General features: G+C 39.5%; 1 protein-coding gene across 5 annotated transcripts in view; it reads right to left on the bottom strand.

Moving 5' to 3' along the window:
* LOC126766443 (adenomatous polyposis coli protein) overlaps positions 1 to 17,011 on the bottom strand; it is a 32,858-nt gene that overhangs the window by 9,082 nt on the left and 6,765 nt on the right. For 4 of the 5 annotated variants that reach the window (XM_050484223.1, XM_050484228.1, XM_050484238.1 and 1 more), the window contains exon 2: positions 33 to 4,209. In XM_050484223.1, the coding sequence (XP_050340180.1) occupies positions 33 to 4,062 (4,030 nt within the window). In that variant the 5' untranslated portion in view covers positions 4,063 to 4,209. Of the gene's footprint in view, positions 1 to 32; positions 4,210 to 11,144; positions 11,232 to 17,011 lie in introns of those variants that run through there. The other variant, XM_050484245.1, reaches the window with a different exon arrangement.

Below are 17,011 nucleotides of genomic sequence, written 5' to 3'. Positions count from 1 at the left end.
AATATAAGTAATCATAAGCAATTTCAACAAACCTTCGGACACGATAGCGGGCTGTGTGTTGTTCTCGCCCTCAATGGGTTGCCTCGATGGTGGCAGGCTGTTTTCATCATCCAGTATGCTCAGGTTGCTTAGGCTGGTGCGGCACGAGAATTGTGCCGGCGTATTCTCAACATTGAAAGTGCTCAGATCATCTTCGAAGACGCTACGAAGCGGTCGTTTTGTTTCCTCGCCCACAGCAGCATTACCGCGCAGCCCGATGCCAGCACTAGCGCTAGCAATGCCCACAGCGGAGCCACGTGGGGCAGCCCTCGGTGAAATGCCCTGCAGAAACGCACCCATGCCACTCCCGCTGCCGCTGTTCACTTGTCCAGCGTTGCTCTGACGACGTGGCGATTGGGGCATGCTCTGTGTAGGTGAGTCAGGAATTTCCGACGGTGAAATGACGCCGCTGGCCAGGCGACTGAAGTCACTAACCACCGAACTCTTGTCATCGCAAACACCAATCTCATCCTCACCTTCCCCGACCAGCGAATCCATCGAGCTGTGACGCGAAAACATTAGCGGCGTCTCCTGCGCCGAATTCATCGTGGTGGCATTGCCACTACTTTGCACCACAGCCGCATTGACATGCGTCACAGGTGTGTGAGCATTTAAATCAGCATCGAGTTCACTGCTCAGTTTTTTGGCTGACTTGTTGCTGGCGGTTTTAGTATGTGACACTTTTGCCTCTTTGTTCTGAGTTTGTTGTGTTGGCGGTGATTCATCCAGACTGCTGAGCGATTCGTAACGACTAAAATAACCGGGCGTGCCCTCTTCGCAATAGTTAATGGGCTTTTCGGGTGTGTAGGAGCCCGATCCATAAGCGGTGTTGCCCTGTGCGCCGACATTGCTGTGCATCTGTTGTACTCTTTGGTATTTCTTCGGCTTCTCTGCAGGTTTCGCAGTCTCAGCTGTTGCGGTGCTTTCAGACTTGACGACCGCTTGACGTATGTCCGTAACTGAAGCAGCATTGGATATGACGTAAGGAGTATCCTCCGTTTGATAACATTTAACGGTATCCTCGAGTATCAGCAGTATTTCGTTGCCATCGTTCACTGCTGTCTGTGCGCGATTCGGTGCTGCCGTATTGTTTACGGCAGCGTCACCTCTTTTATTAACATTGCTGCTGCGGCTAGCCCGCTCAGAGGGTAACACGTCCAATTCGGTTTCAATTTGATGTTCGGCATAGCGCAAGCTGAAGTCTGTCGGCTGATCCAAATCAGTTTCCTGATATGTGACATTGGTGTTGTTACTGCAGCCCGCGGCCGACTCTGTTGCGCGCTCGTTCGACGTTTTTGCATCTTTTTCGCAATATTTGGCCGAGTAATCGATTGGCTGTTCGACATCTGTGGACTCTGCATCATTTTCTAGCGAATACACTGTCACTGCTGCAGCTCCGCTGTATGGCAACTTTTTACGATTGGCGTCTGATGCCGAATGGGAGCGCATCAAGTTCTCGTAAGCAGTATCTGACTTCGCGGAGAAGACTGAGTCACGACTTTCACTTTTGGTTAGCATGGCGGAGCGCGTTAGTCGCACTGATGTGCCCGGCGGCACAGCACTACCTGCTGCGGCGACATAACGCTGACGATGCGCATGCATTACGACACTCAAAGTGGTGTGTTGTAGCAGTTGACCATCCTCTTTTGCTATGCCACCATTTCCACTGATGTCCAAATTGTCACAGGTCTCAGCATGCTGTTTGCCGCCAAGCTCTTGTTGCAACGCTTTTTGTTTGCGCGCATTTAGCGTCGGGAGCTTTCGTAGACCCATCGAACGCGCTATTGGATCCAGCTGATTTTGACTCTGCACCGCCGGTCGGAAGTTGAGTAAATTCTTAAGCGCTGAGGCGCTGCCTTCTGAGATCATAGCGTGTTTGGAGTGTATCAGTGAACGGAGCATTGGTACTGCACCGTTATCCCAAAGAAATTTTTGATCCTCCGGGCAGCGCGCCGATAGATTCCACAGTGTGCCGCAAGAGTTGCTCACCACCGTTAAGCTCTCGGATTTCAGTTGCTGCAACAGTATCGATAGACAATTGCGTTCGCGTAGTATTTGTCGGTAGTGTTCGCGCACTGCGATGTGACTAGAGACGTTACGTAGTATGCCACCGGCATTTTCGATAATCTTCAAAGTTTTACTAGGTCCCTCATAGGTAAGCATGTCAACGAGAAAGGCGAGCGCGCCATCCACCGCACAAAACTCCGCCTTGTTGGTGCTGCAATGCGCAGATAGATTCCATAAGGCCGACAATATCGCCTTGAGCGTGTTTTCACTTTTATTTTTCATAGCGGCGCTCGCCAATGCCGTCACCGTGCCAATCTCATTCAGCACAGCCTTCATATTGCTGTCGGCACGCCATGACAGATTACGTAATACGCTCGCAGTTACCTGCAGCAAATCGTCGGGTGCCGAGTCCAGTTGTGCCACCAAAGCCTCCATGAATAATTTCTGACTGCACAAGTAAGCCTTGTTGTGTTCATCACCGAATGTGAGATTTGTAAGCGCCATTAGTGCGTAACGCCGCAAGGAATTGCAACACTGATCCTCCGGTTTCGGTCCGTGCACTGCGTGATCTAAATGCACTAAGTTCGGTATTGCCTGCAGTGCACCCAGCTCGCACATAGCATGACGGTGCTCCTCGTCGAAGCTCACCTTCATCAATGACGATATCGCCGCCAACGGATGCCGTTCGGAGTCATCGGCAATAGCTTCGCCACCGCTCTGCAGCAGCGTCTTCAAGAAATTACAATAATCCAATATCTGTTCGAGCAAACGCAATACTTTCGTTTCACGTCTTGCTGTCTTCTCATCCACATGACTGTGTACCACGTTGTGCAGTGCCATGCTGGCGCACTTTCGCACACTATCATTGCCATCGGAGTGCATCATTTGCACGAGCAGCGGTACACAGCCGGCACGTCGCAGCGCAGTGCATGTTTCTGGCGTGCGCGACAATTCAAGAAACTTCTTTGACATCTCCGACGGGTCATTGGAGCCCAACATCGAGAGCAACGAGTACACACACTGCACTTTCGGACCTAGCCGGTCGCCATCGACAATGTCATCGACCCCTAGCGCGCAGCTGCTGTCGCCAACACCACTTGTGCCGTCGCCGCTGGCATGTGCCATTGGCAAGCTGCCATAAAGTCTGTCAAAGCTGCAACTGCCGCTGCCACTGTTGCTCATCCAAGCGCCGCCTTTCGGTATGCTGCGCTGCAGCGCCGGTGGTGGCGACGGTGTTTCGGCACTGTGTAGAAAACGTGACAATGTGTACGAGGAAGTAAGCTCCTTGTTGCGTTCACGTGAAGTGCGCGAACTCGACATGCTGCCGCTGTGACTGCCATTACTATGACCTCCGCCGCCGCTATAACCGCCGCGATCCAGTGAACTCTTGCGGCCACCACCGCCACTACTGCTGCTGCTCTTCATCAATTGGCCGGCAAGGAGCGCGGACTCTTGTTCCTCTTGTCGCTCGAAATTGCGGTCTAGACTGCGGTGCTCGCGCCGCAAGTCATGGTCAGCGGCGGTCGCCAGTAACATGTAGTCTGGCGGTATGGGATTCTCATCGAGGAAATGCTTTGGTTTCGAAAATGTGCTCTTGCCAATGCCACTTGGCAGATTCAACGTATTATCGTCCTGTGTGAACTCTTTCTTTGTATAGCCACTTGCGGCCAACTCATAGTCACTAATCTCACCGTCGCGCTCATACTTCTTATCCATTTTCAATTGCTCACCGCTGCTAGGTGCGGCTGTCGCATGTGTGCCACCATCGATTTTTGCGCCAAAACTTAGCACGCGTTCGAAGTCAGCGACCATTTCGGGTGGCGGCATGGCATCGTCTAGAAAATGCGGCTTTTGTGTGGGCACCTCATTGACGTCGACGTCGACGGCTACATCTACATCGGTGTCATCAATGATGCTGCTGTCGTCATCGTCATCATCCAAATCGGTTGTAGCATTCAATTTGGCCTCTCGCTTATTGCCACGATGTGTGTGTGCCGAGGACGCCGATGAAAACATTTTTACGCGCTTCTAACAATTTCAGTCGAATTTCGTTGAAGAAACAATAAAAAAATGGTGATACGGGCAAACGCACACGCACGCTTCTCGAGCGTTAGCTGCACAATTCAGTCTAATCTTCCATATCCACCGACGTTGCAACGGCAACTGTAATGAAAACAGAGAGCGACATTAGAACGGGTTAGTATGTTTGTGAGCATGTATGTTGCGGCTATTTTTAAATGAGTTCACACGTTCATTTATTCCTCCTTTTGCAATTGATCTTTTTGTTTTAGTGAAGACTCATTTCAATTGAATGCGCCCCGAGCATGTACAAGAGTACTAGAGCACTACGCTGCAACTTACAGCTATGCTTGCTCACTTGCATTAGTCATTCACACATACAAAGTAATTTCGACGAATGACTGAAAGCTAAAAAATTTGCTAGAAGAAATCATATAGCTTAAAAGAACCGTATCAAAGGGCCACACAATCAGGGCGGGATGTAGATAGAAGATGACAGATTTTCGACTGAACTGGTGAGAGATAAAGAAGTTTTTAAGACATTTTTTGTGATGACTTCTCGACTCCGTTGGACCTCCTTTACATCCCCGTCGATAGTAAATGAAATGAAGTCAGGTTTTCGACTGAACTTGTAAAAGATAAAGGAGTTTTTAAGACATTTTTTGTGAAGCCTCCTCTATTCCGTAGGCCTTATTTCGATCTCAGCCGATAGAAGATGAAAAAGGCCAGATGTTTGGCCGACTTTGTGAAATATATACAAGTTTTAAGACATGTTTTGTGTCGACTCCTCGATTCCATTTTTTAGATCTCAGTCGATAGTAGATGAGATGAGAATAGATTTTCAGTCAATCTTGTGAGAGGTATAGAAGTTTAAGACGCCTGTTTTAATGACTTTTCCAATTCGTTGGACCATCCTAGTCGATAGTCGTATGGAATTGGATTTTTAAACGCCTAGAACTGTCAGGAGGTTTGACATTACAAGTCGATTAGGATTGACATTTAGATTCACGACCTACCGAGTGACAGTCACAAATTGGGATGCGTTTTTACAAGATGCTTGTATAACGTACTGTTGGTTTTTTTGATGTTTATTTACTACGGAACGGTCCTATACTTTTTAAAACACAACATCATCGACAAACAAGGATTTTCATGCCAAAAGTACGGGACTTAGGAGGTAAAGAAACATAATTCGAATTATGTAGACCAGAAACAGAGGACTTCTGAAACTTTTGAGAAATTGGATAGCGGAGTCCTAAGCGCAAATTTTTTATTTAAAAACTCCTGGTATTTCGGCTGAGATTAACCGTCCTTTGAGGACCTTCTCAGTTTCCAACGCAGAAAACATTAGTTATACAGAAGAATTGTTTAAAGCGCTTTGGCTTTCAAAGTTTATGACGTCATTAATGTTTTTTTTACATTAAGTACGCACCATTAGTGCGACACGAGAGCATAGAAACATAATTTTTATAAAATAATTTCTAAGTTGGTGAAAGAACTATATTTTCCAAGGTTTTCTTTTGAGTTACCGGTTTTGAAAGAAGGACCTAGTAAATTTCTCCAGCTTGATTAAACAGACATTCCGCCATGCCAACATCGAACCTACACAATTGAGAACCCCTGTACATTACATATCTATCCCGCACGATAGTTTCAGTTTTTGTGTCAAAATCCCCTCGAATGCTTCCCAATTTTGAAAAATAACAACATAAACTACTAATCACTTCATCGCTCATAAAAGTGTCATTAGAGAGTACTTGTAGGAAGGCAGAGTGCTATACCTGGAGATATGTATGTACATACTTGTGCATATATTCACAATAGATCGCTCATCAAGGCAAAGACATAAAGCTATAAATAAATATAAATATTAGAGAGGTTTAACTGTTAAATTCATTTTATGCTTTTCAGAGGCCCAGACTATCTGCGATATACATATATAGAGGAACAGGCAATGGTTGGAATTAGTGATGTGTAGGCAAACTTATTTGAGTAATGAACTAATATTATAAGCTTCTACTTTATTGATACTTTTTACGAATAATGTCTAGTCGAGGCATGTAGAGGGTGGAGTTGTTTCTGCTCAGTTGACTTTAATTTTGGCTTCACGTGCAACACCGTTATTTCCTTTAAATTGTACTAGAAAGAAATATTAGGACTTTGCTATGAATCCATTCGCTCTCTGCCATACAAGGTGCGTCCCAAAACTAACCGATTTATATTTAAATCATATAATATGCAACATGATCTATTGAAAAGTTGCAGACAAAGATGCATTCATTCACGGTTTACATGACGTAAAGATGGTCGGTCGTGAGGATTTAAAACACGACCAAACGCCAACTCCTCCAGAAGCTAGTACTCGTGCTGATTTTTTATTACTATTTTTTATAGGAAATATCTATTTGTTTTAAAAAAGATAAGATAAACTTTTATTTAAAAAACCAGAAAAAAAAAATGCGTCACTTAAAATTTTTATTTACACGAACCAATAGTCCGAAATGTTGTCAATTTAATATACTGGGTTTTTTTTGGGTTATATTTTTATATGAATTTTTTTTTATTGAATTTAAATGAATTTTTGATGGTTATGCCCAGACTTTTCTTGACCGATGCTGGAAAACATTTGAAGCAACAAACGAATTCAGGAATTTTACAATCGACGACAGACTTTTCTATTGTTTATAATTTTATCTTCATACACCAGAACGAAAATCATTTAAAAACCATCGTTGCTGCGGTGGAAATTTTGGAAACTGTATCGAGGTTCCCATAAAAAACACAAACTTTTTATTGGCGAATGTTTGAGATGCATTTTTGCCTTTCAATCGTAGTAGTACTGTTAAATATGCCGTATTTTCTCTTTATTTTGCTCCAATGTTTGCGACGCTATAACTCACGAACGACTTAAAAGAACTGACAATCAATCAAACATGTGTTAGCGCGTGAAATGAGCTTTCATATAGCATGACCCGATGCGACGAATAAAACTAGAACTACGCGCTTTCAGCGCCAACTAGCGAAAATACCGCAAGACTTTTTTGACAACCTAATACTAATTTTTTTAGGGTTATATTTAACTACGAAACATATCGATTCAGGTGCTTCATGCTAAGGCTGAAAATAACATCTGCCTCCAATCGGAGAACATGATTTTTCTATAGCGCTAATTTAGGGTTTTATCTAATGCGTTGCCTATCTTTGCCAAAACAAAAGTCGTAGAATCATTCTAAAAACATTCGGATGCTGTTTCATTTCATTCAGGGTGATTCATTTCGAGGTTCCCGACTTTTTAAAGAAAAAACACAGAAACTTCAAATTTATTGGGGAATGTTTATTATCATTCGAAAGAACATCCGTTGAGTCCAATTTTCGATGACTAGTTCGAGCAACTAACTTTTTTTTCAACTTCTCCGAATTTAATTTTTTTTGGTTAAATGAAGCTTACCTTTCCAAGATTATATGGTACGACACAATGTGATTGTTAGCACTGAAGATATACGACTGCAACGACATCTATTGACAAAATACGAAAAGACTTTTTCGACTACCCAATATATAGGAATTGGAATACCAGAGATGATTCCCTCTACTTTACTCGATTATAAAATTTGATTAAAGCGCTAAATTGTTAATTTTCACACAATTTTACACAGTTTTCAATTTTATTAAAAACAAAATAACAGTCTTCAATTCATACAAAGCAATAAATAAATAAAGACAAATGGAATATTCATAAGACGCCTCCGGGTTCAGTTTTCAAAGAATATCAATGCCATCTCCGAACGAAGAGACAATTTCATCGCTTTTGGTTTGCTAAAACACTTTTCTAAGCGAAATATGTTTGTAAATATGTATGCATATAATATATACATATGTAACTATATATATATATATAGGTGTAAAGTATATGAAACAAAAGCAAGCAAGCGAAAGTGAAATGTTAACGAAATAGAAAAACATAGAAAGTTGAAAATCCACCAAAAACACATTTAGTCACACATTTAATATTTTAATTTGTTGTAAATGTTGTAAAATAAAAACAAACAATAATTTGTTTGACACAAATTTTTACACTTTGTTGTTGTTGTTGTTGTTCGACATGTAATTATGAATAGTTGGCACTCATTAAAGCGAAGAAACGTCAATGACTTCTTCATTTCGCTGAAGAATTTCGAACTGGATTCTCAAGTGCTTCACGACCACTTATCGGATCACGTCAATCTCAATAGTTTATTGTTGGTTTGCTGCGCACAGATAGAAGATTTGAAGTATGCGTGCACACGCGGGTGCATAAATAAAAGAAGACAACTTATTTTTAAAATAGTATAATGAACACTTCTTGTAGTGACTGTGCAATCATATAGTATATCACTCAAAACTAAATCTAAGCATAAAAGCATATTTTTTGTTCTGTCTGTCTGTCTGTCTCTACTTTGCTTACAAAATATAATACATATTGAATTACTCGATACACCATTCTCGTAGATGTGCGTGGGGGGATATGTTGCAAGCAGTGCATGGCAGCAGATCGTTTATATACATACAGTTATGTGTTAAGGCTATGGAGCTACATAAATAATGATATTGTTTCGACTACTAACTGAGGAACATATTATTTCGAAAGTAATTGCTTCAACTGATTACGTACTGAGTTTAGCTGGGATACACCAAAACCTGCGAACCCCACAACATAAGTTTGGTATTAAAAATAATAGGTTGTCTCTCCAGAGGTAGGATGAGCTTTATGAACCTAATTGTTACAAAGTTTTGATAACAGTTGTGGCCAGAAACAAGTTGCAGTTGAAACGTTACGAAATACATTGTGACAAAACGTGCCCAGAAATTGTAAATAAAACGCGAAATATTTAATTATTCATCAATATTTATTTTGTTGCCTTCAAAGTAATTGCCAGCAGATGTAATACACTTATGCCAACGATTCTTCCAGTCCCCGAAACTCTTTTCATAGGAACTTTTTGGGAATCTTCAGCTTCTTCAGCAAATTTTGTTCTATATCTTCCATTGACTGAATACCTGTGGACTCTGTGCAACCCGAGCAGTAATTTCAGTTTGGAAAACAAGAAAAAATCGCACGGAGCCAAATCTGGTGAATACGGTGGTTGATCGATGGTTTTCATTGCGTTTTTCGCTTTAAATTCGGTCACAATCGTGGCTCGATGTGATGGTGTATTATCATCGTGTAAAATCCATGAATTGTTCTTCTACAATTTCGGCCGTTTTCGACGTATGTTCTCACACAAACGCCTCAATACAGCCAAATAGGACTCCTTATTGACCGTCTGACCACGATTATCGAAAAAAAAAACAATAATCATCACCTTAAGCGATTTTGACGATTTTTTGTTTTGGTTCCGGCTGGTTTTTTCCCTCCATTCCAATGATTGTTAAGTGGTTTGCATGTCAAACTCATAAACCCATATCTCAACGGCAGTTATAATGCTCATGAATGCGGGATCGGAATTCGCAAGCGCACTGCGATCACAATGCCCATTGAGTTCTTTATCGAGGTTTATACGTTCAATTAAGTTTATGTAAGTAAGTTACAAGCACTTTTTTCAAATGATCTTCATTTTTCTCACTGTTCTGTTCAGCCTTAGGCGATTTCTTCAGTGTCTGATATAAATACACTTTCTTCTATAGAAACTTTATTCTTCTTTATAAAGCATTATGAAGAAACAGCCTTAGGCTGAACAAAAAAGTGCGAAAAATGAAGAGCATTGAAAAAACTGCTTATGACTTGGTTAAAACCTTAACGTTCGCATTATTTTAAATCGAAGAGAAATACAAATCAGCCATAAGAATAACTCGCAAAATTCGGTTTGAAAAATTGGAATCTAGTATAATCATATTTTTTATAATAAACATGACGGTTGCGCTTGTGGTAATATTCGATTTTTGAACAAAGAAATATTTTAATTTTGCTTTGAAATATTTTCAAAATGCCTTTCAAATTGTTAATATCATTCAAAATGTTGCAGAAATGTTTTGGGCAACCTAGTTTGAGTGACACAAAATGGTGAAGATCGTGAATAGTAATAGCCTCATTCGGGTCGTCCATCATAATCTGAGGCGAAACAGAAAAAAACACCAAAATTTGCACTGAAAGTCGCCCCAGTCAAAGTTTGTAACAAGTGTATGGCAAATTTGTTTAAGCGTTCTCATGATTGTATGAACTTAAAAAGAGCCTATTTTGAAGGTGTCAATAAATATTTATTTTCAATTTCAAACAAATATTTTTTTTACCTTTAAGGGGTTATATACAGTTGGAATTTTCAAAAAATCAATCTTTTTTATATTTTATATTCTTAATGTACATATATTTAAGAATACACACAGAAGTTTTATACCGTTCCGGTGAATATTTTCGAAGATACAAGGCGTTTCAGAGTGCTTGAGGCAATTCTAAACTTTTAACGTGCCAACATTACTCGAAAACGGTTAAGCCGGGTCTCAAATTTTAACACGAGCTTCACGAATATATTTTTTGGTAAAAAATATCAATTTTTTTTAATCAATAAATATTTTTTTTATAAACAATTTAAGGCCGAAATTTTGGTCAAAAATCGATTGTTTTTGAGAAACCGCCATTTTGTCAAAAAAATTTAATTTGCTTAAACCTTCGATTAATTACTAAATTTAACATTACTTTAACGAAATCTATTTCGTTTTTTAATTTCACAGGACCCAGTTCAGAGAGATAGTGGTCACCGCAAAACGTCTTTTTTGAGAGGAGCTCCAGGAGAACAGCTGTAGTTCCTTTCCAAATAAACATTTTTACTAATACTCACACTTAAAGTAGTTAAATGATGTGTTCAAATTTTTGGATCAATAAATTTTAGGGTTTTATCAGAAAAAATTCTGGAAAATGTGCTTTTTGACATTCTAACTGTCTACAACCCCTTAAAATACATAAAAATGAAGTTTTTCTTAGACAGTCCGGGTAAAATTTGATTTGACTTGCTGCAAGTCTCTGACCTAGAAATTGGGATAATATCTTTTGTTTATGTTTTCTTAACTAAGACTTAATTTTCCATTTCAAACAAACATTTTCTTACCTTTAATTTTTCATTGTTTAGATGTTTGTACGAGGAAATTTATCAAATGCGTAAATTCACAGTTATTTATACACAGATGTATATTTTTCCTTTAAATTTTTATAATTTTTTTGTTAGGGATTTCAACACAATACCATTCTACAAGTCTTCAAAACACTTTCCCACACATACATATACATACATATGTGAATAAAAGCTCGCACCAATGAATTATAGAATATATGTATTGTTGTTGTATTTTTATTCAAATTACCACAGGCCAGTGTATATTAGTGATTTTTGGCTATAAATATTTACATGTACATACATACATACATATGTATAAATGCAAATCTATATCGCACGATGTCATCACAACAAATGCACTGCACAAGTTTAACAACAGCGCCCACTTAAAATAATTCTGATTTTCATTTATATTAATTTTAACATTGAAACGACTTTGGAATTATTGTAACACGCCGCAGCGAATTTACATAAAGTCTCAATTGACACGATGGCCGTGCGGCGCCCAAATATGAACATAAGTATGTTTGAGCGTTTGCTTGTGTGTTTGACAGAACATAATAAAATTGGTGTAAAACGAATATTTAATCCATTTACGAATTGTGAGCTTCCAGCAATCACACTTGGCACTTCACTTATGTTGCACTAGACAAACACACACACACACACACATGTGAGTATTGAGTATTCATAATTTTCAATATTTGTATTAATGATTTTTCGGTTCTTCGGCACTCATTGCTCGGCGCAGACACTTTGAATTATTGCCGGAGAACTCAAGCGGTCTCGAGTAGTGATTGAAAATGTGGCGCACACGACGCTGCTGTGCTATTGCTGCTGCTGCTGCCACGCGACGAGTGTGCGGTGCATGCAAGTATTTGCAGCTAAACCGTTAAAAGCGAATACATACAAACACATACACACAGATATACACATATATGTACATGTGTATATGAGCAATGGAAAAGCGCTGTGCAGCGATGCGATTGGATTTGGCGCGATCTAGCGGTTGCAATGCTGCCAACTGCAACAGTGTTGATGTGTATGTGAATTTATACATATATGTGTGTGTGTGATATTGACGAGGTGCGATAATGTGTGGCGCATGCGCATTGTGTTCATATTTGTTATGCTTCTTTTGTGCAATAAACGAGAGCTGCTACTGCCGCTGCTCTTTATGTTGCTGCAACTAATAAAGAATACAACAACAAATATGTGTAAACTCATACATACGAAAATTACAAGCATAACAGAATGAATCCGCAATTCTGCTGCTACAACAAAAAACTTCAAAATAGTTGTTGTCATTGTTCTTTTTGTTGTTGCTGCTGTTGATTTACTGCATGCAATCCGCTATGAATGAATCCACCAAAAGTTGGGAAATCAACTCGCCCATACATATGTATGTATATGACTACAACAACAGCAAATAGAGTCGCGCCACGCACGATATCAATATCAGCAGGTAACAACAACAACTACAACAAGGCAAACAGCAAGCATACATGTTTATTGCCACATGTTGGACTATCACAATATTTTATTGTATCTAGCATAATAACAACAATAATAACAACAACAGCAACAACATTGACTGCAACTGAAACAATAATCGCAGCCGTCACTATTAGAAAGTCTCGCTGATGAAGGAGTTTCCAGTGCATGACTGGCGGCGTCGCAGCCGCCGTTCGCATTGCTGTGGTTTTTACAGCCACTTCCGATAGCGGCAGCAAAGCACACAAACAAAAATTGGCTTACAGCAGACGATGTGCCAAAATCATCATCAAGACAGTAGTGGACAAATAATATTAAAAACAAGAGAAAACTTCTGTTACAGCGAAGCTATATATGTATAATACCCTTCACAAGTAAAAAAGTTTTTCATTCAAGATCTTGATTTTGATCGTTCAGTTTGTATGCTAGTTATATGCCATAGTGGTCTGATATTGACGATTAGAACAAATGAGTAAATTCTTGAGGAGGAAAGATGTGTGCAAAATTTCTTGAGAAATACCGATCTCTCCGCACCGATCAATACCAAACGAGGTTTTGGACAAGGCGACTCTCTATCGTGCGACTTCTACAATCTACTGCTGTAGAAAATAATTCAAGCTGCAGAAATGAATAGAGAAGGCACACACTTTTATAAGAGTGTACAGCTACTGGCGTATACCGATGACATCGATATCATTGGACATAACAACCGCGTCGTTAGCACGGCTTTCTTCAGACTGCATAATGAAGCGAAGCAAATGGGTCTGGTAGTGAACGAGGGCAAGACGAAATATCTCCTGTCATCAGATAAACAGTCGTCGCACTCGCGACTTGGCTTCCTCGTCACGGTTGACAGTCATAACTTCGAAGCCGTAGATAATTTCGTCCACCTTGGAACCAGTATTAACACCAATAACAATGTCCAACGCAGAATAACTCTTGCCAACAGATGCTACTTCGAATTGAGTAGGCAATTGAGAAGTAAAGTCCTCTCTTGACGAACAAAGACCAAATTCTACAAGTCACTTATCATTCTAATATGGTGCAGAGGCATGGACGATAACAACGACCGAGTGGGTCGACCGAGTTTTCGAGAGAAAGATTCTTCGGAAGATTCATGGTTCTTTGCGCATTGACTACGGCAAATTTGGCATTAAATGGAGCGATGAGCCGTACGAGTTATACGATAACATTGAAATAGTTCAGCGCGTTAAGAGACAATGGCTACGCTGGTTAGGTCATGTCGTCCGAATGGACGAAAAAACTCCAGCTCTGAAAGTATTCGGCGCGGTACCCGCCGGGGGAAGCAGAGGAAGAGGAAGACATCCACTCCGTTGGAAAGACCAAGTGGAGACGTACCTGGCTACACTTGGAATCTCGTATTGGCGTCAAATTGAAAAAAAGAAACGGCTGACACGCTGTTGTCACCAATAAAGAAGAAGAATTGATATGGATCGACGATTTCTTCTAGCTGTTACAAACTTTGTGGCAAACTTGATATTACCTGTTCAGGGTATATTAATGAATTAAGTAAAAACAACAACAATGCATTACTATGCATTGACATTTGCAACACAAATTCATTTGTTACAATTGCTTGTGGCGCTTTGTTTTTGGCATGTTTGGCATTTTGAATGTCTGTCAGCGTTAATTTTCTTCATAATTGCCAGCAACTGTCGTCTCACGTTGCATGCACCTGCTGCTACATTACATAGTAATTAATTTTCCATTCGCTGAAACGGATGTGCATTCACAGTGTTGGCCAACTGTATGTTCATATGTCAGTACAACAATTTTTAGGTGTGCAATTTTAGTTTGCCTAAAATTATATTGTCAAAGTGATGTTGAGGTTATGATTGTCTGATATAGTTTGTGATAATATCCAGTTCTCGAATAAGATATAGCCTGAGTTGACTTTAAGCAGATATTGCAGTTGCTTGGTAAAAGCTCTGCCAGTGTAAAAGTATTCCTGACAAGCTCTAACGCTTATGAAAAATAGTTCTATCCGCTACCGTTTAGCGCGTATGGTAAACTCAATCATTATAGATTTCTGAGATAATTATGATGTTCTTTTAAAATTAAAAAAAAACATCTAAAAAATGTGCAGTTGACAGAAACTAAACTTTTAAATCACAAGACTTTGTTACAGAACATTGACAGTACTCTGACAGCGTTCCATAACCTCACTTTTTTCGCCCTTCGATGAAGATATCGCTTTGAAATATAAGGGCTGCTCTAGAATGTTTTTTGGGTAAATATATATATTTTTATTTATTTTATTATACCCTGATCAGGGTTAAGTTTGCTAAGAAGTTTGTAACACCTAGAAGGAAAGGTCGGAGAACCTATTAAATATATGTGGTATATATGAGACGATTTAACCATGTCCGTTTGTCTGTCTGTCTGTATAGGCGCGGACATTTTTATTTTTTTTTTAAATCGATTTGATAATTTGCCTTTTCTCCTCAAGAAGCTGCTCATTTGTTTTAACTGTCAATATCGAATCTCTATAGAATATATGAAGATACCTCGTCAAAAAAAGTTTTCCACATAAGACCGGAAAACTTTTTTTGACGAGGTATCTTTACGAAATTCGACACAGATTATAGTCCAAATCTGAAAATTTTCAAGATGTTTTATAATATTTTATTACCTTGCCTTATAAGTTCAATCCTTTCATATGGTCTACTTTTGTTTGCTACAATCAGAACCATCGGACCTACAGTTCAATATAACACTTGATGTTCATTGCTTCTAATGAAGAGATTTCAGCTGAAATACGAGGTGTGTTAAAAAAATAAAGGGAAATTTAGTTTTTTTTTAATATTAATTCATTTGCCTACATTGGATCAGGTCCTCCAATCGTCGAAACACTTCTCAAACTCGATTATCACTTTTGTGATAGATTTTAGCACTTTCAGCGATGCTCTTTTACCAATGTCATAGTGTAATGTCATCTATGCTTGTAAAACGACGGCTCTTTAAGGGTCTCTTTATTTTTGCAAATGGGAAAAAGTCACACGGAGTCACGTCTGGCGAATATGTAGGTTGGGCCAAAGCTAAGTATTATGAATAAATTCTTTGATCCATTTCTTTTAACAAATGAAAACTGCCAAGTTCGTAAAAACATGTCTAACCTATGCGGCTGCTACACACAAAGTAAGCTGAGTACAGATGAAAACTGTATCTTACTTCAGGAACGTGCATATCAACATAACAAAAAAATTGACAATTGCACTCTCCAGATCCAAATTTTCCCTTAATTTTTATAACATATCTCGTATTACATAACGTATCATAACAAACGGACTGCGTTCGACATAGAATTTAGTCAATTTTCAGTGGATTAGGTAGATACGTAGAAGGAATAGATAATCGCCTGATTCGTTCCCACGACGGTCGGGTCTGCGATACCGGAACGGACCCGAATTTTTTTATCTGGCTGGACTGTCCACTTGGCAGAGTTCTGCCGTTACAACGACAACATAAACCCCTGCCGTGGTTTGTATGTTTAAAAGCACCAATCAATCGATCTCAGCCACAGAAACCGAAATGTACCTGGGTTTTTAAGATCAAGGATTGCCAACTCAGCTGCATTTATCCAAATCATTAGCAGAACGTTTTTTGACGCTACAACAAGAACAACCAACGTAAAACATTGTGCTGAAGGGACGACAATATAACTCTGGAAAATAACATGTTTCCTAAGACACAAGATGGGGCTGTCGGTTGAGAGATGAAAAGACATTTTATTACAAATGAATTTGTGGGAAAATATCAGTAACAAATGCAGTTAGGAAAGTCCGCTTGCTTTCATAAATGACATTAAAAATTGTGTAATTTTTCTTCTTTTCGACTCTTACAAATATTCATGAATAATCGCTTTTGACGACCTCTGGAAAATATTTTGCGAACATTATTATCATCACTGTACAAATGCAATATGTAAAATGTATATTATTTTAATTTTGATTTATATATTATTTTCATATTTCTATTGCATCTGCATGTATGCATGTGTAGGCATAATATATTTTTCGGAAGAGGCAGCAACTGGCGTGCGCCCACATGGGACCAAAGAAATGTATACAATAAGCTTATATTCGCATGTATTTCTGGGTGCATTGGGCTTTGAACGATGCGAAAAATAATATCATTGCATTATAACTAGGCTCATATATATACGGATGTTTGTGTGTTCAACCTGTCACTGCACTCCACGCGCTGAAAACGCTGGTAATTTGCGTGTGTGTTCAAGAGGAAAATAGTTGAACTGCGTCGTCTTCTTGGTCATAAGCTCGCGCATATGGCAACACATGCACCTACATACATGTATGTATGTATGCATGAATGTGTGTATTATTTGT

The sequence above is a fragment of the Bactrocera neohumeralis genome, chromosome 2, assembly GCF_024586455.1.
Source record: "Bactrocera neohumeralis isolate Rockhampton chromosome 2, APGP_CSIRO_Bneo_wtdbg2-racon-allhic-juicebox.fasta_v2, whole genome shotgun sequence".
NCBI lineage: Eukaryota > Metazoa > Arthropoda > Insecta > Diptera > Tephritidae > Bactrocera > Bactrocera neohumeralis.
This window is presented reverse-complemented; position numbering and strand designations above follow the sequence as displayed.